A 23,835-nucleotide genomic window follows, 5' to 3' on the forward strand; every position below is an offset into this window, starting at 1 on the left:
CAAACCAATCAATCACCTCGGTGGGGCGCAGGTGCAACACAGCCGTGTAGCAACACACCATTTCACAGTCTATCGGGCACAAACACATGGTCACCAATCAATGGCACCCCCAGGACCTGGGGGGGAGGCTCTCTCGAGCCTTACTGGTCCATGCCTGATGACTTCATAATCACACATCATTTCATTCACTGGAGGATACAAACCAGCATTCTAATAACCTTCCCCCGAAACCGGTCATGTTGTGCATATTAATAGAGTGCTGGGTAGAGCTCAAGCACCGGCTCCACGCTGCAATTCGAGCAGAGCCTGCAAGAAGGAAACAACCTGAAGCTAAGAACTTCTGCCCGAGGAAGGAGTCTGCTCAGACCAGATCAATGGCAACATTATTCATTTTGCCAAAATAAACTCTGCATGACGCTCGCACCTTTCACCAAGCCACCCTTGAACAATAGCAAGCAGGCAGAGATAAAGGACAAAGCAGGATGAAAAATCAATGAAAGAATATGCTGCTGGACCTGGTGATATGCAAGACTAAATTCTGAAACAAACAGGAACACCGGTAACAACATCAAAAAAAGAAAAACTATTTTAAAAAATTATTGATATGCTTACCAATGCTTTCAGGGAAAGAAATAATTTTATTTCTTTTAGGCCAAGTATCACAGATTAGTTTTAAAACAAGCAGATAAAGTACACAATGCGCTGTGATCCCAACACACCAAGACTTGGATCAGAGCACTAGCTGCTTTTGACTAGTTCACAAAAAAGGTCAATTACAAATAGTAATTTATGTTTGTGTTATTGATGACTCAGGAATATAAAAAACATTACGGACATAAGGATATGGTGACATTTTTGCCAGAGCATATCACATTATACTGTTAAGTATTCACACTGTTAAAAAGATACTCGGGAAACAAACGTGATAAGGAGCACATCTTCTCTGGGAATTACATTGCACCTTGAGGCCAAAAGTCAAATAAGTTGCAACTGCAATGTAAAAGACTAAACAAACTACTAATACACACATATAATGTTTAGAATGCTGTAAGTGCCCAGGTAGGCCAGACTCCCCCATTTGGTATCAAAGCAAAGAGCTTAGTTTTACTTACGTATTTCTTAAACTGATTATATGAAAAGCAGACACCTCTAAATTTTACAGTTAAAATGTAAAATTTTAATGTAATGTTGCATTATGCAAATGTAACATCTACTGAACCACTCAGTTTTGCTTTTGGGCATAAATTCCTGAGAACTTGAAAAAATAAGTATGTAGGCATGATAAGAGTACAGTTCTTAGGTTGCACTCCAAAGCACTACACGTTGCTTTAGGTCGATGGCAATTCCTCCTGGCCTATCTGGGAGGCTACACAACGGAACTACAGCATAATTTAATTCATTAATACAAGGAGAGAGGAAAAATGTCAGAAAAAGCACACTTTTTTATAGTTAGCATCCAGGTAATCTGGTGATTTGTGGTGCTGCAGGCCTTCTAATCTTTCCTTGACTTCCTCCCTTCTCTATTTCAAAGATCTCAAGGAAATGCACAGAAATATTTATAACAACTCAGAGTCTGGGTATAATTCACAGAACCACAGGGCCAAATCTGAGTCCTGTAATCCAAAACCTACACACAATAAAAAGGTGGCACATTTGGTGTTAGAAGAGCATGAAAGGGTTAAAGAACAAACATGAGTATTATCAAAGGAATATTCACATCCTTTTGCAGAATTATGTTGACCAGAAGCAGAGGAAGTGTTCTCCCTCATTAGAATACAAAAATCATTAATCAATAAATTATTAAATTAAGGGCCTGATGACTGGTTCTATTCCGGGCACTTACAGAATGCTAATTACTGCAGTGTTAGGGGAACCTATAGTGTTAAAATCAGAATTTCTCCTTCAATAAGATCCATTTTTTAGATTAAATTCAGCTCCTTTTATTTTGAAAGCTCTTGAAAAGAAATGAAAATGTCATATAATGAATTAAGTACTAATATTCACTACACTTCATATGCAGCACAGGGCAAGTTGATGGCTATGCTACAGACTTGACATCTCTTAAGAGGCAAAAAACTAACAGCTGGTGACATTCCCAATGGAAAGTGCTGGGAGGAGTTTGACAAAGAATGTCATCCAAAATCAAAGTGCCTCAGCAAAGCTTACCCTTACCTGGGAACATTAAGTAATATGGAGAACAAGGGGACAGCTCACATCTCCAGGTCCATCTGAGCACCTCTCTTCCCTTCCCTGTGCTAAAATTCTGTCTGAGTGAAGCCAAAACCAGAGGGAACTCTGGTGGGCAGCATGAACCAGCCACTAAACCTCTTCTAGTGCTCAGACAAAACCAGCTTCTCATCAACAGGATAGGAAAGCAACGGGGCTTGGCTTGCACATGCTTGTGCCATAACTGCACCTTCAAAAGGTTCAGCTCAACACATGGGAACTACAGCACAACAGGATTAAGATTGATGAACAACACTTCAAAAGAAAGGGTATTCCAAGATGGCAAAAGGTGGTGCTGCTTGTGAGCAGGGAATTTCCACAAAGACAGGATGAAATGCATCAGACACACATTTTAGTGAACTTCTGGGAAGAGCTTTTAAAAAGTGCATGGCATAGGTATCAGGGATCGAATTGTTATATAAGTTATATAGGCTGTAAGGACTTCAGGATGAACATGAACAGAATTTAATCAGTTTGTTGTGATCAGTGAAGGAATCATGACAACAAATTTTAATCCCTAAAGACAATGATACATAACTCCTGAACCATTTTCTACAGCAAAGAACTCCAATGAAGCTTTAGTTATATTACAATTCTTATCCCCAAAATACTTAGAAGCAAAGTTATCAATAAAACGTTATATATAATTCAAAAGTATATCATGTATAAATTAGGAAATTTATCTTGCAAAAAGTAGCTTTGATTAATTCATTCACTGAAAATCAGACAAGCACCAGTGTTTAGAAAGGGGATGCTAGAAGTTAATGAACAAAACAGTTATAAAAAACACAAAATCAACCTCATCTTATCAGTGCAGTATCTTGAAATGGATTTCTTTAAAAAGTACTCACAGCATGAAAAATAAGGCAAAATTAATATTTACAATAATCATAAGCAAGAATGTGTGGAAGCTTATGACAGTCAATAGCTCAGACCGAATGAATTGTGCATTTTTTTGAGTGAAATGGTTAAATGGCAGGGAAGCAATGCAAATGTTACACTAACAAGAGACACACATTTGCCCAACATTAAAAAAAGCTTTAAAAGATTCATTCAGTGAATGAAACTTAAAACTGAAAGCACAGCTCAAATTAAGACTCTACTTCCCTCCGTGAAAGCAATTCTTAAAAGAATTCAAATCCAAAGAAAATCTTCAGTGCTACTAAGAATTTTCTTTAACTACTGCAGAAACATTCAAACCCAGCTACATTGAATGCTCTGAAGTTTAGATCCTGCCTAAGTGCTCCCTTCTATCTAATCAGCTATACTGACATTACTCAGCTTTATCCAGGGTCAACAAAAATGATTCATTTTGTGTTTTGCCTAACTGGACTCCTGTGATCAGCTGTTAGCGTCAAGCTGTCTGATTTCCATTCAGGCTTCACAGCTGGATTCATCATAAAAAACCAGAATATTAAACCTTGGGCAAGCATAGCTGGCTTTGACTTCCAAATAAGCATTTTTCTAACTAATCATGATATACTTTCAGGTATTAAATAAGACATTCATTCCAATACAAGTTTTTTTCAATGTGACGCAGACTGCATCTATTGAAGAGCTGCAAATGTAAAGAAGCTAACAAAACCAAAATCTTAATGAGAAAAAAAGAATCAGGACAAGAACCAAGAATTTATCTTCTATAGGTAAAAACCTCCTTGCAAAGAAGTGTTGGAATAACATGGAAAGGGTGGGTTTGTTTTCACTTTTTTTGAAAAAGCTATGAGGAATATTTTGGAAACTTTTCCAGTAGTTACTGAGCTGGTTCTTGAAGAGTTGGTATCTCTTACATCCTCAACAAAAAGGATTTCCAAATTATGACAGAGAGACATATACACTGCTCAGACCTATTTCGTATTTAAAGAATGTTCTTGGTAATGAAAATATCTTTTGCAAGATGGATAGTTATTAAAAAAAAAAAATCAATATCCACAAGGGAAAAAAGGGAAGTCTGTGGAATTTTTTAAAATTTGCATTTGTCATCCAAAAAAGAAAACAGATGAGCAGTTCTCCCATCAATGCTTATTTAAGCAAATATTTGAAAAGGGTCAACAGGACAGAAAGGAGAAAGGAGGTTTAAGTAAGAAAAGGTGGTTCTTTGTCCAACTGTAGAGATGAAATACGGCATCTAATAGCTGGTAGTTACATTGCCACCCCTTTTTAAAATCACTGCTGAATTCTGCTCATGAATTTTCTCAGGGGGAGGAGTAGAGCAGGCGAAGGGCCACATCCTCCTCCTCACTACAACAGACCCTGAACAGGCTACAGAGGGAGTCAGGGACTGATCACACAGGAAGGAGAGAACACTGCAATGGATATTATCATAAAGACACCAAAGGCAAAAAGGCATGAAAGGTAAGAATAAAAATAGGCAGTAAGGGTAAGAATAAAAATAATTAATAATAGTTTTTTAAAAATAAAGCTAAAAATACAATTTACTTGCTGTAATTTGTCACTTATGTCTTATTTTTGATGTATTACTTCTACAGATTTGTCACAACAAAGTGCTAAATACATGTTGCTTTAGTCCACTGAATATGAAAAATAAATAACCAGATATGAATTTAAGTTTACCTACCACAAATTTTGAATTATTTAAAAAGCATGAATTGCTCTCTAAATCCTAAAAACATTTAAAACCTATATATTCTAAATGTTCTTCCTGGAGTGGTCCCCCAAGCTCACCACAGCAAATTTATGGACCTCTGAAAGGAAACAATCAATCAGATACCTGTTCAATATCTCGGAACTTCAGGTTTTATTACCAGCTACCACTACTCCTGTCTCACAGGCCAATACAACCAAAGAACATCCAAAGAGGGACACAATCAGGAAAGCCATGAAACTCCTTACACACACTGGTTTATTGGCAAGATAAAAAAAAAAAAAAAAATTTAAAAGGGAAGATCTAGGAAAACACATTTTGGACAGATTGCAGTTACAATCACTTGATATGATTCTCGTGCAAATTAAATTTAAAAAATAAATTCAAACAAAACACATTCAAGGCAATACCATCTTTTTAAAGCTAAACTACTTCTCTGCATATGCCCCCTTTTATAATGTGCTGACAGAAATAAAATGTGAAAAGGTTTGGATTTAGTACCTTACAAAAGTAAAGTGGTCACAGCACAGTTAGCTCAGATGGCCAGTTGAACAGAACATCCTCAGGGAGACAGAGCCACCCCAGAGGCTTTGTGGGCAGAAAATCTTTAGGCAAAGTGATTCATCATGTGTGGCAAGACGACTGTGACATCTAAAGGTTCTTGCCTTGAGCAGCATGGTACATGCTACAAGGGATCAAGCATTCTGAAAAACAGCCACACACATCTCAGAAGCTGCAGTAAAAAGGACATGTTTCAAATAACAAAATACTGGGCACCAATAATGTGTATGTGAATTTGCTTTTTGCAGTGGAAAACTGCAAAGTTTCCCTTCAAGCCATGCTGTTGACCTAACACAGAACTAAGCAAATTTTTACTAATTTTGCACTCCAATTATTTCAGGTCTAATTTTATCATCGGGCTCATATTCCTTCCTCCAATGTAACTAAGCTTTAGTCCTGCTTTAATATTCTTTAGAAGCTGGCCATCAATGAATTATTATTTTTCCACTTTAAAATGTATTTTCCCATATTGGTTTTTATTATTCTCATGTTCATGCACCACAATTTCTACCATTTCTAACAGAGTATCGTTAGCATTTCTAACAGAGTATTCACTAATATACCTCATTGTAATTACTGTACCATACATACCATTACTATACCTCATTGCAATATGAAGTTTTCATCTTCCAAATCTATTGTCCAATTATCTGTCCTGTGAAGGGGAAAATTTCCACTACTATACAGCACTCCTGTTCAGAATCTGCACTTAAAGACCTCTTAGAAGATGCAAATTTTGAGTATATAGATGTCTCACAAACAAACAAAAACACCCATGTTGGAGAAAGACTCCTCTACCATGGTGCCCCACCAACAGCACTGGCCACTAACAGGTGCACAGAGAAAGAACCACACAAATCCAGAGAGAATGTGAAAAAATTATCTGGTCTGGACTTGAACAGTCAGGCATTGTAACCAGGTTTGTACCACAGGGCAAGTAACAGGGCATAAGCAATTATTAGAATCTACCTTTTAGAATCTACCTTTTCTTTATGCTTAAGATGAAGGAAACAAAAAGAAAATAAATCTTTACAAAGAGCAACACATCTGTGCAAAACCACATAAAAATGGTCTTTTCTTAAGTGAGGCAAAACAAGTCAACAGAGCAAGGCAGACAGACAAGCCAGGTAAAGACAGGAAAAATCCCAACGTGCAGCTGAGCCTTATGAAAGTGCTCAGGTGGAACAGTGTAGTGATCCAGATGGGTGCATTCCAGGGACAAAAATACAAGTTTAACCACAAAGTAACACTACAGTAAAATTATACTCTACAGATTTGAGGACAGATGATTCTATTAATGATTTTAGTGTAACCTAAAGTTTATATTATTTCTTACCTCTGAGGCTTTGGCAATTTTTGAAGAAAATTAACTGGACCAATGACATGATTGCATTGCATTAACAAACAAGAAAGCAGCATAAAAGTACCATCAAAGAAGTAGGAGAGATCAGTAGAAGGGCAACAGCAACTTTAAATACACAGCTTTGAGTTCAATAACAGAGCTGAAACTGATTATCAAGGGAATAACAATGCTTGAGAGCACAGGTTAAAAGAAGAAAAAGAGTTACTGGGGTCTGGATAACATTTTCTCCTGATGAATCACTGCCTTTCCATTTGGTGTTTTATTTCACATTGGTTTACTGGCATTTGCACTATGTCTCTATCATGAGACCAAGCTGTGTCAGAGCTGGGGAGAGAGGGGGAGGCACACAAAGCAGAAACTCGAGGCACACAGTGACAGGGAAGTGTTCCTCCTTCATGTTGGAGAACATCAACCCAGCCAACTAAATGCAGTACCTTGAGTTCAAGACATTTGAGCTCTAAATTTTCTTCTATGGAGGTAAAATAAGATAAATCAATACAGAAAATATTCTGTGTTTTAAAAGTAACATTTAGCTTTACTCTGTTCTAAATAAATAGCTGCAAGCCCACTAATTGTCTATACATACACAAACTATCCTAGATAAAATGGTTACCAACTGGAGAAACACATGGCCTTTTTCCCCCTGCCAACAAACTATATTCTTTTTCATAGTTTGTAACTGTGAAACTGAACCAACTAAACCCAGCAGTATTTTTCTACTGGCCTCTCTTTGTTTACCCTGCTGCCCCCTCCTCCCCTCAATTCCAAAATACTGACGGAACAAATTTATACTCAATTCCTTTATCCAATTTTAAAAGGGTTTGGATTGGGTTTTTTACCATGTGCCTTTTGAACCACATTTCCAGGAAGATCCATTTCTAATGTAATAGCAAAAATGTAATTGAAATAAAGAACATACAAGTATACTGGACAAAACTATTTGTTATAATTGTGCCCAGGGCTGAGTGCCAGATAGCTGTCAAACAAAGGAACAAAATCATACAGTTGTTTGGCACTCAAGGCTGAAATCATTGTGAAACATGCACTGTTTATAAATTGTCACTGATGAATAAAAGCAGTGAACAAAAAAATTTTAAAAATGCAGCCAAGCCTCAGAAAGACAAGGCAATCATCGCTCCTCCTCCCAGCACTCTGTAATCAAACAAAACAAAATAACCCTCAAGCCCCCACTATGCTGGGCAGGAACCACGTAGGGGTGCAAGGTAAACAGAGCATTTCATGAACCAGTGACTTCAGGCCGTGCTCCCACAGCTCACCCTGAAAAGCACCCAGCAAAGCAGTAGCATTCAGACACACACAAAAAGCCATGTGGATTTCTCAGCTTTGTTATATCCAAAATAATTTTTGAATGCTACTAATGCTAGTGAAATTTATCTTAATCTTAAAAATATCAGTCCCTGAACATATAAAGAAATTTTTTTCAGGGATCGTAAAATATATTGGCTGATCTTTCACCACAGAAGACAGCACTGCTGAAAACAAAATCACCTCACCTATCATTGAGAAAAAAGATCTAATTCATGCCAGGTGAAAGGATGATATTTGTCTAAATATAAAGCAAAAACTGCATCCTGGAAAATAAGCAACAGCTCAGATTCTGATCTAGCATATCTGTACCGATTCCAGTACCTTTCAAACTTGAAGCTGTATAATAATAAAGCACATCCATAAGAAAATGAAATCTCCTCTAAAATTACAGTGAAAAGGACTTACAAATATGGGGGAGAAGTTCTCATTTTTTGACTGATCGGTAGAATATTAAGGTGTGCCAAATATTTTCTATAGTATAGCTCACATAGGAGCTTCTGAAAACTCCTTTGAAGTTAAAATTACATGACCACAAAATTCCCTACAGTATTTAATAATGCAATGCAACTTTTAAGACAGGTAAGGCATAATTTAAGAAATACTGTTCTGTAAGGAGTTTATTTTTGTAAATCTTGATTCTAGTAGATCAATCAGTTTAAGCTGGGAAGTACCTCAAGGATTTAAACAAATATATAAATAAATAAAATCTGACATTACAGTTTGTAATGGACCAGCAATATGTGAAATAAATAAATGATGTAATAGGAAAGAAATTAATTCCATCAGAAACAGAAGTGTTATTTATCACGTCAAAATAGTACAACAAACTTCTCTTTGTTCCTACCAGGGAGCAAACATACTTAAAACTGCAGTATCCTGATAAAGAGCATACAAGTACACTCCTTCCTATCACTGCAGAAATTTTTTAAACATGATAGAAGTTATTTATGATACACTCATGCACTTAGGTATTCAACACAAACCCCAGGGATCAGCCTTGCAGCTTACAAGACTGTTAACAAGTCACACATCACTCTCAGGACTTCTGCTTTCTATGTCCCATTGTAAAAGAGGAAGACATTGCAAGATGCCTCATTTGTATTGCACGTACCCAAAAGGCCAGGATTGTTTTAGAGGTCCCTGTTACAATGGGAAAGAAATTAAAATTTCACTGCGGTTATTGTGATCATAGCACTAGTTTTGCCCATGGTCAGTACAACTCCCATTTGAATTTACACATTACATACTTTATTGCCTTTGGTTCCCTAGTAGAGAACCTTTAAGTCTCACAGCCAGACTTTGCCAGTTTTATAAAAAACTTGTAAATCTTCCTCATTCTCACTTCAATGAACTTTTTTATTTTATCTCTTAATTTATGGCTATTGCTTTCTTTAAAAGAATCAGTAACAGCAAACCCAAAGAGTGTTTCTTTAATTGTGTATGTAACACATCATCACATAAAATAATGCATCAACTCTCCCTCATATTTCATCTTCAGATGGAGGACCCGTGTGAGCACCCTCCAAAAAACCCCAACCAAGCAGCACCTTCCTTCCACCAAATGCCATCCTGGTGAGGCTGCCACACACAATTTCTCCAAGTGTCCCTCCACGGGGATGCCAAGGAAATAACTCTGCAGGATTTTCATCTGACCCCATTTACACACGTGTCAGAGCGACAGAACCTGCACACCTGTGTGAAAGCTGCAGCACTGACAGCCTCCAGGAAAAACATTAAAAGCCAGCAACCAAGAAAGCCTCGCAAATAAAGCAAGTCATAACCATCTCTTAACAGAATGAGTTGCTGTTCCTCTGGTCTTTGCACATTTGTTACATGAAAATTTTTCATCCACTTTTCTGAAACAAAACTTTGGTGCAATATTAGGTTGAAGTGAAAGTGTGCAGACATTATCGCCAAAATCAAATTTAATATTTTTGGGTTTTTTTGATGGTACTTGTTCCATTCATCTATTATGTAGCTGAAGCACTGCACACCTACAGCATCTTACAGGTCTATGGAAAATGCAGCAGCTACTCAGGCAACTCATAAAAATCACAGTATTAGAAGTCCAACAGCCCCAAGCACCTTAAAAATAAAACTGCATCTTTTGTTTTCATCTGGTTTGTTTTCCCCTCCAAGATGTCTGTTATCTAAACAAAGTCAGGCTTTGAGCAGCAACAAACATTTGACTCACTAAAACCCAATCTCTAAAGAAAACTATTAGAACTTCAAATCATATTAATGCAAATACTACAATGCCCCAAATCACAAAAGCCACTTGTTTTGGCACGAGCAGCCTAGTTAGAACACTTTGGTTGATCAGTTCAGAATTTAATCACTGGGTACAGGCTGCTGTATTTATTAAAAACTGGACTGCTAGCAACTCACAGGCTACAGCTACACACATGCAAGAATGAAAAAAAAAAAAAATTAATGGAATGAAATAGAGATTAAGTAAATGATTTTTATGCACCTGGCGATAAGCAAACATCTTTATTACAAAACAAAGACAAGCCATGAAAAATTACAAAATTATCTTTTAATCACCAGTGAGCTTTCTACAGCCTCCTATTTGAACAGGATAATAGGTATTATGTAGATCCCTAAGCAACTGCCTCATGGGGAAGTTACATCACCAGTATGGGAAAAAATCACCCCCTCCTCCCTAGAAGGGAGCTTGGCGCCTTCACACAGACTCAAATTTAAAATCCTACAGCTTCACCCAGCTGATCCCATCCACTGGAACACATCTACAAGTGCCCAGGGATGGCAGGAACCACAGGAGAGAAATATGCCCTTTCAGCATTTCATGCACTGATGAGCCTTGTAACAGATAAACATACCCTGCAGCAGCTAAACTGACATGTTATAACAAAGAGGAAATACAAGACTTAAAAATTTCATCAGATTACTATTTATTCCCCTTTTCAGAGGCAGAGTACACTGTGAATAAATCAACACTCAAATGTATCAGACTGCATTAACTAAAACCCAAGCTTGGCAGAACAAATTTTATCAGAACTAAAATATTTCAAAATGTAAAAGCCACAGACTTTGCATATTTATTCCCAGACGGGCAATTCAAAAATACTTCACATGACAAAAAATCTGGGTTCAAGTGTGAGACCATTTTGAAGAAGGCAACATTTCATCTTCTTCCAACACAATTAGCACCAGGTCCCTTTGTTTTCTCCCATCAGTGCACAGTGCAAGCACCACCACTGCCCACGGACCACCAGAGCTGCAAGCTCTGCTTGTGGGACACACTCTGGATTGTAAGATACCCGTGGCACTGGTAGTATCCAGTGAAAAAGAATCATCACCTCTTCCCAGCACAGTGTGTAATCTTACAGCTTGATGGGTTTTCAAAGGAACCATCACCTCTTCCTAGCACAATGTGTAATCATACAGCTTGATGGATTTTCGAGAACAAATTTATTCACTTGCTTACTTGACAGAAAGCAAACCTTTCTGGTTCTTCCTTGAACCACAGCACTACAGACTAAACCTGCTAACAACTCCTACACTGATCCAGAGATACAAAAATCATCTAAACGTGCACAATGCTCAGGAATGGTTAAGGATGAAGTGCCTGAACACTCCAGCACTGCTGCAGCCAGCAGGGAGGGGGGAGGCTGCCCAGCACACACCTGCTCAGCCCTGCTCGCCTCCCTGCGCCCGCAGCTGCCCAGGGCAGGAGAGCGGGCAGGCAGCTGTGCCCACGCACCTACCTAGCACTGCCACACCTGAGCAGCACCTGAGGAGCGCTGCCAGGGCCCCCCCTGTGCCACAGCTGCTCACCAGGAGAGAGATCAAAGTCTCCAGGGGCAGGGAGCACAGGCAGACACCTGCTCCAGGAACGGCACGAAGGACACGAGCCCCCCGCCGCGGGTGAGGAAGCCTCTGTGTGTTACCCAAGGTAAAGAAACGTTAAGAAAGAGATTTGATTGAAATATTACTGTAAACAGAGGGGAAAACTACGCTTAACACACGCTCTTGTGAGCAAAAACCCAAGGGTAAAAATGCCCTGCACTTAGCACTTTCACTAAATGACTGTGTAATTTAATTTCCCAGAAACCCATTAGCTTTCACAAAAGGAAAATTAAGAGCAGATGAGAGCAATTCTTTGGTGTGAGTGGAATTTATTTAATGTAATACCTGGGGAAAAAAAAGAGATAAATCTGAAAGTGTATGAACAGATAGAAAACACTGCAACTCTAGCAAGCTTCAGCCCACAGAGCAGTGGCTGTGTGCTGGCAGTAACCAGGGTGTCAGCCCAGGCCTGAGAGCTGCCTCTGCCCAACACACCACGCCAGAGCTGGGACACTGCCAGACACAGCACAAACAGCCCTGAACAAAAGGACTGCCTGCATTCAAAACAGGAACAAACAAACAAACAAAAAAGAACCTCCATTTACTTATGGCGGTTTCATATATTCATATGTGAAGTAAATTATTCAAATAATTATCTGGAAGAGAGGAAGAAATAAATGAAGTTTAACTTCAAATGTTACTCTTGGTTTGAAATTTTATTATAAAACCCAAAATACTATGGGGAAGTCACAATAGGCTTTCAGCCAATCTATATCATATAAAACCAGCATCAATTCAACAGACTGACACACCCCAAAAGGAAAAGTAACAATCTTAGGAGGGAGCTTAAACAGAAATCTTTAATTTGTCAGATTCATTATGTACAATGATTTGAAAAATGCTAATTATTAAAAGAACATAAGCCCATCAGAAGCAAGAAGACAAGAAGCATTACTGGGGTGAAGCAACAGCAACACTTACTTTGGGAAAAGTAGCCATGATGTATTACATCATGGGTGAGGTGAGCCAGCATCTTGGTATTTTTAGCTTTAATAACCAAAACAATAAATGATTCAATAATACACAAACATAATACTGTGCAACTGCACAACACAGTCATGTAAAGTGAATGTTAAGGAACTTTTTCAGCATGGGAAGCTTACAGTCTATGCCTTGTGGTGGACTCAGTACCAACACCTCTAAGTATTTATTGGAACTGTGAATGACCTTATACTCATGGGTTTTTTACTAGGGAAAGCTTTTCTAAACTCACTAATATTTGACAGATAACTATGCAGAATGTGAAGCTTATCAGGTATCCTTTTGCAATTTTCTCTCAACTTACTGCCCTGTAAAATGAGATGGACTAAAGACTTGTCATAATCTTTGTTATGTCACTGTTTTGTCATTTTCTTCTAACATTTTCCTGTTTCTTCCTAATGAATTCTCCAAAGGACAGAAAATACTCTGTCCCCACCATTCTCCAAATTAGTAACAATGTAACTGCATATAAATTATTTTAGATCAATCTTGCTATTACTCATATCTCTGGAGATAATTTCCATTGTAATGCTTGGGTTTTTTTCCTGTGTTGAAATATTAATGACTATAGAAAGCAATTCAAGGAAATCTAACTATTATTTTGGACAAATAGAGAGTCTGCCAACTCCCTGCTTGCATCTGCCCTCTCCCTTCCTAAAAGGTAATTAAGACATGATTCCTAGCAAAAATTATAATGGCATCATTCTTAATGTGTGCCATTTTAATAACTATTTACCCTTGCTGGTTTGCTAGTATTGCCTTCACCATTATAAAGTCATTTGATAACAAGATGTCTCTCTCTTCAATTTCAAAATTCTTTTATTGAAGGGTTACTGAGGATAGAACTAGCAATTTCCCTGAAGATTAGTTAGATTCTTAACTGAGTACCAATTCAGATGTACATCTTCTTTTAATTCTATTTTAAAGTTCAAAAGCCTCTCCTTTTACTGAGAATAACCTTTCACAAATTATGGTTTTAAAGGCTTACATCAGCTGTTCACGAACTGTATCAGTACTGCAAGGTTTGCAGAGGCTTCAGCTATTTACCATGTTGCTTCACAAAATGTCCCTCCAATGTTCAACTTTAAAAAAACCCACTACTCTATACAAGCCAACTACAGGGCTTAAATTACAAGCCAAATAATAAATTTAACAATAAAAATCAAGGCAACAATTTCAGTTTGAAAGATGCACTGGCAGAAGCCCAGGCATTCTTAGAAACCTGCACAGCCAAGTCAATTAAATGAACAGTAACTCTGAAACCAGGAGGCATCCCAATCCAGATATTGATCTCTCATTCATATTATAAATACACAAAATGCACTGTGAGTTTCACAGTAATCCAAAGACTAGCTTTGAAAATTCTTAAAATTTGGCTTCCACCTATGAAGCACCTCTCTGCTCCTGCCACCCTTCACCCAATAGTTTCTACCCTTGCTACACTGGAACAGGACTGTTAAACAGTAACATAAGGTAAAATTCATGGTGTATGTAGATGTAATTTACTCAGAAATTTGTGATGCCTGATGACAAACCACCCAAGTGGCCCAAGTGCATCAAGTACAGCCAAAGGGAAAGATGTTACACTGCAAAAACCACAACACGTATTGCTCTACTTTCCTTTGCCACTACTACCTTTGCTTCTTTCACCTATTTATTTTAAACATGAGAAGAATCAGACTTACCCTTTACATTCACATTATCAACAGTAAAAGAAGCTATATTTTTATTAAAAATTAGAATAATTTATAGCTCTAATTACTGTAACCAGTTTCTACTCCCACCTTGTTGTGTCTTGACTTCTCTGCATGGTCAGTCCTTCCATCTCTTAATGCTGGCCATAAGAATGCACCACAGCATTACCCAGCAGAAACTTGTTAGAAGAGAAGCAAAGGCACCAGGATGCTAACAGAGGTGAGAGTTACAAAATCACCAGATGGTATGAACTAAACTAGTAACTGCAACCTGAAGCTGATCTATTGGAGTCAGTGAGTAAATGAGGCAGCCAATCTAACATCCTCTGATTTCATACATTCAGAATCTCTGATTTCATTGACAGGTCTTCAAACCCTGCTGTTAGCTTAGAAACACGTAGATGTAACAGAAACACGTAGATGTAACCCAATTAAACTTTAAAGGAACTTGTTAAAGAAATAATGAGAAAACAAGGAAATAGATTAGAAAGAACACTTGGAAGAATGATCTCTCTTCCTACTTCAAGGGACTGATTTCAACATGGCAAGCTGACATTCAACCACTGTTTTTTCACTTACTACTGACTAAATTTTTTAATGACTTTTTGTCATATACAACCTTGTGGAACTGTGCAGTACACAGATGACAAACGTGGAGCACAAAGGTTTGGCTGTTATCCTTTCTACCTCTTGTGGAACGACAGGCACACAAAAGAAAGTAATTCACCCACTTCAAATTTTCAAGACAGACCAACAAAAACCCCTTTAAGCTATATTCAAGAATAATCTGCTTTCTTTCTTCCTAGTAAGTAGCAGTAAAAAAGCTGAGGAGAATAAAGTCCAGGGAACAGTACAACAGATGATACAATACCACATGCTTGAAGGGTCCTAGCAAAAACTGACCTCTCCTTGCAAGTGCAGAGTACTAAAAGGCAGCATAATTACAGAGAAAAGAATCTCATATCCTTGTGAATAGTTTTCTAGAATGTAATTAAAAGAAAAGTGTTGAATAAGCAAAGATTATCAAGTCTAAATGGAGCTACAATACCACCAATATATCTTTGCCTGATTTTCTACATATCTCTATGGATACCAATAGACTATGCTGGTCCCAAGAGGATTCAGTGGTTTTACTCAAAATATAAGTAACTGCCCTTCTTTTTTTATACTACCAAATCAACACGATAATTCTGGAATTCATTAGTGAAGAACACTAACCAATCCAGCATAATAGCTTTACTTCCTCTGCAAAACACTTCAAAAAATATCTAAATGAATATGGAAATGCATCTTTCTGTGGTAAATTGTTCATTATTGAATCATTATCAACTCTTGTTAGACAAAATTTCTCTCTTTTGCAATGTACAAGATCATTAAAATGTTTGAGAGCTCCATCATGAAAGACAGTGGCACTTTATAATCCACTATCTCTTCAGGCAAATATGCTTACAGCTGAACATAATACACAAAACAACAACATCCCCTTGACACACAATTCTTTCTTTTAATGGTACTCTTAAGTGTTGACAGCAATGGTGAAATATGTTGTTGCACTCTCTTCTTCCTTTTTAATAGTTTTTAACTGTTTCAGAAATGTATTTCAGTTGTGATAAAATTTTGGGAAGGGAGGTATTTCTTAGATCTTGGTTGTGGAACCCCAGATGCTCAATCACTGCTCTAAGCTAGTGAGATATTTCCTATAAGCTCATCAAGTTCCTGTTCTTAGCCTCCCTCCATCTCCTTTTAAACTGCAAAGATCACAAAATAATGAACCAATGCCTTAAATATCATATGTCTACATTAGCTAATAAAATAAATGTGTTCATTCTGTTCATGGGAACATGTCCACAATTTAATATTAAAAAACTGGATTACATCTTTTTGTCTAAAAAAACTTTAGAAGAATTATCATTTTTCTTTTCAATAATGGATAAAGAAACTATAAACACAGATAGTAGTACCCCACAGAAAAGTAGTACTCTATGTTTTCATGTAGCTTTTATCATTCCTCTCTCCAAACTTTCACCATCAATTAAAATAAAACACAAAAATGAATGATGTGAAGGTGTAATAAACAAAGCTGCACTCAATACAGTAACATAAGTAAAATGAACACAATTTTTTGTTATGACAAGCCAAATACCACAAGTGGAATACTTTTAAAGACATACTTTTAGAATTTTGATGTGAACATATCTTAGAGATACATACAGAAAGCTTTCTATAATTCTTGACTGCATACAGAAGGAAATTAAGTACTTTTACTCCAAGAAAATAAAATCCCTAAGAACTCTTAGTCACAAAGCTTTACAAAACTATTTCAGTTCTCAGCAGCTTTGGGTGACTGACACATACATATCTTGCTATTTGTTAATCCTCTCCACAAACCCATCTAAATGGAGGCTTCTTCTCAAATCTGTATTAATGATGTAATTCTATTATGTCTAATAGAATAATCTGTTCAATAAAAATGAAAAGCCAAGAAGATATAGTTGCACCAATTTTTTTTTCATATATTTAAAGGCATATATTGCTTAGAAATTGAATGGCTTAAATTAATAACATGAACAATTAATTTGCCTTTGGTAACACAAATTAAAAAAGAAATCAAACTTTGCTATATATATTTTTGTAAAATAAAATCAGTATCAGCTACAATGCCTAGAGACATTCCACACATGCTACTGATCAAAATACTGAAGAAGCAATTGAAGTAACTTGTCTTTTTTGCTTTCTGCTAAAAAAGAAAGAAGACAACATGTTTGAAAGAGTATTTAGGCAAAGTCTACCTTGCTTTACCTTGATAACTGCTACATTTTAGCTTTGCTGTCTTCAGATAGAAGTGCCATTGATCAATTGACACGTCCTCTCTCTAATCAAAGTCTAAAGAGATGGGCATTTTAAAATTGCCTGTTTTCAACTTATATATGAAGTTTAAACAAAATTCTTTGTTTAAACAAAAAATTGTTTTCAGCAATAGCTGAGCTTTGTCTGTCTCTATTTCAGAGAAAATTAAAGTAGTAAACAAAGACTGAGCAAAGTAGAAAGATTTTCAAAAGAAATTGCAGACCACCAGGATTTGGATTTAGGTAATCCACTTAGATTACCAGGGCTATGTCTTAGAAGGACAATACTGAGATCACAAAATAGGTCATGTCTACAAGATGGGGAATATAGAAGTGAAACAATGTGAAATGTAGAAATTCAGAACAAATATTCAGAGTCATCCTGAAATGTAAGATACAAAACAAAAATGGTCCTAAGACCACGCGTCGCCAAATTAAATATTTTGAAATCAAGAGTTTTATGTTCTGAACTGGACACAAAAAAGGAGATTTTTCAACTAATGCCATCAACACATTAGCATGTTTCAGGTAAGTGTAGGCAATGAAAAAAAGGTTTCAGTACCTAAGACCACAATACAATACACCATTTGCTTGCATTTTTTACAGTTTCAAATACAGAAAATGTTAAACAGGTCTGGAAACAGGAGTTCCCATCTATTTCTTAGAAGTGACAGTTTCTAATACAACAACTATCAAAGAAATTAGAAATTTAAAAATAAGAAGCTAGCCCTCACATTATCACCTGAGGGGAAGCCCACAGTAAATTGGTAGGTAGTTCAGTAATTCAATGTTAGAAAAAAAAACCTTTAAATGCACAAATAGAAAATTGGTATAAATATCTTCGCAAACAAAATTAAGGAAAAATAACCTTTAAAATAATAAAATAATTTCAAATTTACATCAAATCAAAATATATCAGCTTTCTAGATCAACTTAAGAAAATCTAAGTACTTCCTTCTTCTAAAAAGTCCTGGATAATGGCCCTTCTGAGGAACTCACCCAACATAAAAAGATTTGAATAGGAAAGTCAGTGTTGCTATGAGAAACAGAGCAACTTCCAGATGCTTGACATGTCAGGCCTAGACAAGGGAATGAAAAATGTCTCTTTCTGACCAAAGAGGCTTTGAGGGGATACTCGTAAAGAATTACCTACTTACCCATCAGATTTGAGTTCATGAAAGGTGTCGGGGACAATCCTTCATGAGGCCCTAATCGACTGTCATTCAAGTGATCACTGTAATGAGGACTGTCTGCAAAACCCTAGAGAAAAAAAAGACCAGAGTATTAAACAGATTATTTGGCAGCCCTGCTAATTGAGTGTAATGACACTTTCCTAATTAAATGTGCAGAGTCACAATTGGTCATTAATCACAAAAGTTGGCTTTCAGGTCTATCTCACAGAAATTACTCTCTGCCCACATATTACTTTCTCCCCATCAAAAAGAAACCACATAGTTTCTTAATAAGCTGTGTCCTCATGGACAAGATTTCTAAAAATTGAATAATACAGAGATATTTTGATATTTGAATCCTCTTAGTGCTAAAAGTCACTAACCACAGAGAGTAAAATTAGTCTGAAGAACTTGCAACTTTTTTTTTCCTTATGCTTTCTTGCTTGCATTAATAAAAGTCAGTAGGAAGTTCAGGAGGAGTCACTAATGTAAGAGAAAATGTTGGTGCAGATGAGAAGAACAAATTCCATTTCTTCTTGCAGTCTGCATTCAATGTTACAGATTAATAGGCATTTTGACACTATCACATTACTAACCAGGATAGCTCACTGACAAAAGGTTTACTTCCATATAGTGATTAAATTACCAACTTTGCCACCCAATTTGCAAGCAAGCACTGAAACACTTTTTTACATTTTTCGGCCATCAGCACAGGCAGCTTACCAGGCTTGGAGCACCCCTTACACAGTCAGGAAGTACTGGCTTACTGAAAGCTGACACCAAATGCAGAGGAGATGGAAAACAAAGAAGTCCTTGGACCTAGATATTCTTTAATTAACCCAGTTACGTAAAGCTCTCCTCCAGACATTTTGAAATCCCCTCCGCTTTTCCATATAAAGGTATGAATATGCCATTTACCCTTCAGACTTACCAAATGCACGCTGAATCACTTATTCTGTACAAAACATGAAAGACCTGGCACTCAAAACTGTACTTCCTTTGTGGCCAAAGTTTTGAAAAATATTGTGTAAACCTTATCTTACAATTCACACTTAGTCACTTCTCGTTCAGAAACCTAAAGCTGAGGCCTAATTAAGAGAGGAGGGAATATTGTTCACAGCTACCAGAAACCATCGCAAGTGCCCTGGGACTATAAAATCATCAATCGCTGAACATTTATCATTTCTCCAGACCGCAGGCTCACATTCAAGCCAACATTAATGGGGCTGAAACAGGCCTTCCTATCTTTGCAGGCGTGCTGTCACTTCTACCAAAGGGCTGCTAAGTGAGGGCTAAAGGACTGTCACAGCCCTGCTGCTGCTTAGGGATGCGTGGCACACTCCTGCTGCTGCTGGGCTGCACAGCAATCCTTCCCCACACCCAGCTCCCTACTGCAGCTCTGGCTGACTTCATCTGCCTCACAATCGCCCATACACTTGTGATAGGCATCCAGAAACAATCTTAGTGACATTTACAACTTGCTCATGACCACAAGGGTGTCCTCTGGAAAGCGTGACCTAGCCCCGTCTGTCAGACAAGCAGCGTGGAACAGCAGCTGCTGAGGAAATGGAGTGGCTCCTAGCTAAGGTCACCACATGTGGTTTATTTTTATGCTGAAATGAAACAAGAAAGAAATTAAATCTGCTGAATAAACAACAAAAATTTGCAAATACAGGACCAAAACCAAACCTCCTAAGTAGGTAGGTTTGTATTTGCATCTCTGTTTTTACTCCTTATAATGGTTGTTTTTTAAAAACTTTTTCCCTAAGATTTTAGCTATACTTTACTTTTAAAAGAAAGAAACTATAAACAATACTATCAGTGATAAAAGAAAATCCATGTCTCAGACATTCAGCAAGTGGTGCCCAAACAAGACCCAGAAACTGCAATCTTGAAGACATTTATATTTACAGAGTAACTAAGTACTGAAAATATAACATGGGTAAGACTCATTTAATATTCAGTTGCACATACTGCAACACAGTCTGCCTAATGCACAGGACTCTTAATGGTCCTCCCCACGTTAATACTGCATGTCCCCTCACTAAATAGAGAGATTGAAAAGCTGGGTGGGTGGTTTACAAAAAATATTCTTCCTTCTATCATCAAAATTCCTGTGAAGAGTACTTGACATCATGTTCTTTTCATATACCCTTTCAGTTTCCCAGAATGAACTTGCAACCAATTACCATAGCATCCAAGTTGTACTTACACACTACCAGACAAAGCAACTACTTTGGAAAATACTCAGGGTTATCCTTCACAACACCAAAGCCATTGAAAACCAAACATTTGGTATACAGGGTGAAAATGCACTAAGGGATATGCAAGCCCCTTAAGTAGAATTGGTCTTTTTTGGATTTTAACACAATTCCTAAAATTAATTATATCAGGCATTTCATTATTTGCCACTAGAGAATTCACACTTGTGCAAATTGTAACCTATGCCTTCAGCTAGAGCGGACCAATGTAAAGAGGTTTTACCTTGGCCAGCATGCCTGGCACCAGTCACTCAGTCTCAGTATTCAGTTATGGATTATCAACTCATGCCACAGAGCCCTGCTTGGGATTAGAAACCTTGGGCTGATTCCTACAAACAACTCACCCCCACTAAACGAATACAAAATAACCACAAACACGTGCAGTTTTGATTTAACAACTTTTGCAATTCACGAAAGCAAATGAAGAAAAATCAGAAGAGCTCTGAGGACAGTGATTTAAATTACAGAGTTTTTTCAGGACATTCTTCACATTTAAGCCCTTCTTCAAATAAAATTGCGTCCCTCTTACCATTCCTTGCTCTTGCATCTATATTACTAACCTACAGAGTAAACAGCAAAGTACTACTACTGGGAGGAGTTGTAACCAATCATAGATAAAACTTTAGAAACTTCCAATAGCTTCTGAAAAGCTTCTAGTCATACAATCAAAGCTCAAACAATGTACAATGCAAATCAACAACATCTGCTTATTGCTCTAAGAAGAACAAAGTTGAAAGCCTTAAAAAGTCTGGAACACCAATGAAGACAGTGGTTTTTAAGAGACACCCCACTTGTGTGACTGAGTAACGAAGAGAAGACACAATCAGCTGGCACCTGAACTCATCCCTCATGGCAAAAGCAGCAGAAGATGGCAGGGAGGGATTTACAAGACATTCTATCAGAGCCCCTTTTCAAATCCATGTTTTAAGCAGGACTCAGTAATACATACTGCCAAATTTCATTCTTCCTTTCTGAGAAAGGCAGGAAATCCCAGTTTCTGACAATTTTGAAGACTAATCTAGTGAAGCTCACTTAAATATAGCTGGATTGATACAGACTGCAAGCAGAAAAAGGAACTAATGAGTCATGCCGAAAGTTCTTCTCCCCTCTTGGGAAGAGCTGTTTGATGGTACGGATTCTGGCTGGTGAGGTCATTCTTTGGACCACAGGTGGGCTTCCAAAGCCCTTTGAAGCATTTCTACCTCCTGTTACCTGCAAAGCACGTTTAACAGCAAGGCTGGAAGGAGACACTCCATGCTGAATACACATGCTCCTTTCTGCCTCTGTGCCTCCTCAGCAAACTTATCAATGGATTAATATACAGCAGAGTGCACACCTGGGGTGTTTAGCAAATAACTGGCAAGAAGTCTAAAAAATAGGAGTTACTGGACAAATTTATTTCCTGTTTTAGGCACTTTGCTCTGAAGGGACTGAAGATAGCTGAGGGCAATTTTCTGCTTGCAGAAAGCAAACTGATTTTGAATATGATTCGATGACATAGCTGTAAATTCAAAACTGTCTTGCTTGTTCCAACCTCTTACATAGCTATTACAAAAGCAAGTTGTAAGTTTGCCAAAGGAAGACAAAATTTCTCTTTCTGTACTGCTATAGCCCAAATAAAGTGCAATTGGGGTTAACTGTTCCCTTACAACGCTTTGTAATGTTGTCACTGTTCACTTTGCACAGGCCTCTCCCTGGATCTCAGTCTGACTGTGATCAGAAAGACCAAGTCAGATAGATCTACAAATAAAAGTATTGTCTACTAATAGTACCTGTGATGAAATGCAGCTTAAAGACTATTACTAATTAATACTGCAATTTAACTGAGTAGTGAACACACTCTCAACATTGCAGGCTCTAACTTTCTTAGTTTTTCAGGGATTTCACTGGATTAGAGTGATGCTCTCTAATCATTCCAATTAATGAAGTCCACCAATTTAAAAATCCCACAGTTGTAGCATTCATTCCTACCTCTTCTGGGTAAGGTACCACAACTGCCCAAGTGATTTAGGCTCTATCTGTAACAGGACATTCTAAGCACAGGAATGCTAACACTGCCAAACCAATTAAAAATCTGACACTATTTACAAAATCATTAATACTTGCACACAGGACATCTGAAAATTATCTTACATAATGTACTACTCTAGAAGACTCAAAAGACAAAATGGAAAAAATCCCCAACCCATACACCCAGAGTAAACACGTTGCTTACTAGGCATGTTTACCCCACCAAATCATGAGAGAAGGCCTGACACAATGAGTCCATGCCCCATTTTACAAACCAAGTGGTAATTAACCTCCTAAAATTCAATGTCTTTCAATGACCATTAAAGTTCTGTCATTTTGGATAAATTTAATTACAGAAGTCACCTAAAAACAAGTCAAAAACCTTTCCCAGTTCACTGTCCCTACCCTTTTTCATTGCACTGGTTCCTGGTTTTCTGTGGGATTAATCCTCTCCCATTAACTTCCCCCTCAAAAACAAAAACCTATTGTCCTTTAGCAATTATTTTCTGAAGTCACATCAGCGTTTGTCCAACCATAAGCAAAATTGTACTCCTGACCCTAAATCAAGTTGTAGGGTTTTTGGTTTTGTTTTTAAATAACCACATCTTGTTTCTACTTCAGGGTAAAAGGTGAAAAATGGAGAAGACACTGGCACTACATGGCACACATTTTCCTATGCATTTATTGAGTTCATACTCCACTCATTGAGTTGTCCTCCCTGTACAATTGACTGCTCCACAGCATTTCATTTGCTCAAGTCCACTAGACTAGAGATAACAGGGGTTTTGTTTGTTTCTCCTCCCTTAGCCCCAAGCCCTCTCCTACACAAGTCCCTGGGAACAGACCAAACTCTAAGGCTCGTAACCAAGCTGCCAGATCACTAAGCACATATTTGCATTTTAGCAATTTACAATATA

At 37.5% G+C, this 23,835-nt stretch overlaps 1 protein-coding gene across 9 annotated transcripts in view; it reads right to left on the bottom strand.

The window, feature by feature from the left end:
* TCF12 (transcription factor 12) overlaps positions 1-23,835 on the bottom strand; it is a 159,629-nt gene that overhangs the window by 86,957 nt on the left and 48,837 nt on the right. For all 9 annotated transcript variants that reach the window (XM_058811318.1, XM_058811321.1, XM_058811320.1 and 6 more), the window contains one exon: positions 18,633-18,735. In XM_058811318.1, the coding sequence (XP_058667301.1) occupies positions 18,633-18,735 (103 nt within the window). The remainder of the gene's footprint in view (positions 1-18,632; positions 18,736-23,835) is intronic.

This window comes from Ammospiza caudacuta, chromosome 10 (genome assembly GCF_027887145.1).
Source record: "Ammospiza caudacuta isolate bAmmCau1 chromosome 10, bAmmCau1.pri, whole genome shotgun sequence".
Taxonomy (NCBI): domain Eukaryota; kingdom Metazoa; phylum Chordata; class Aves; order Passeriformes; family Passerellidae; genus Ammospiza; species Ammospiza caudacuta.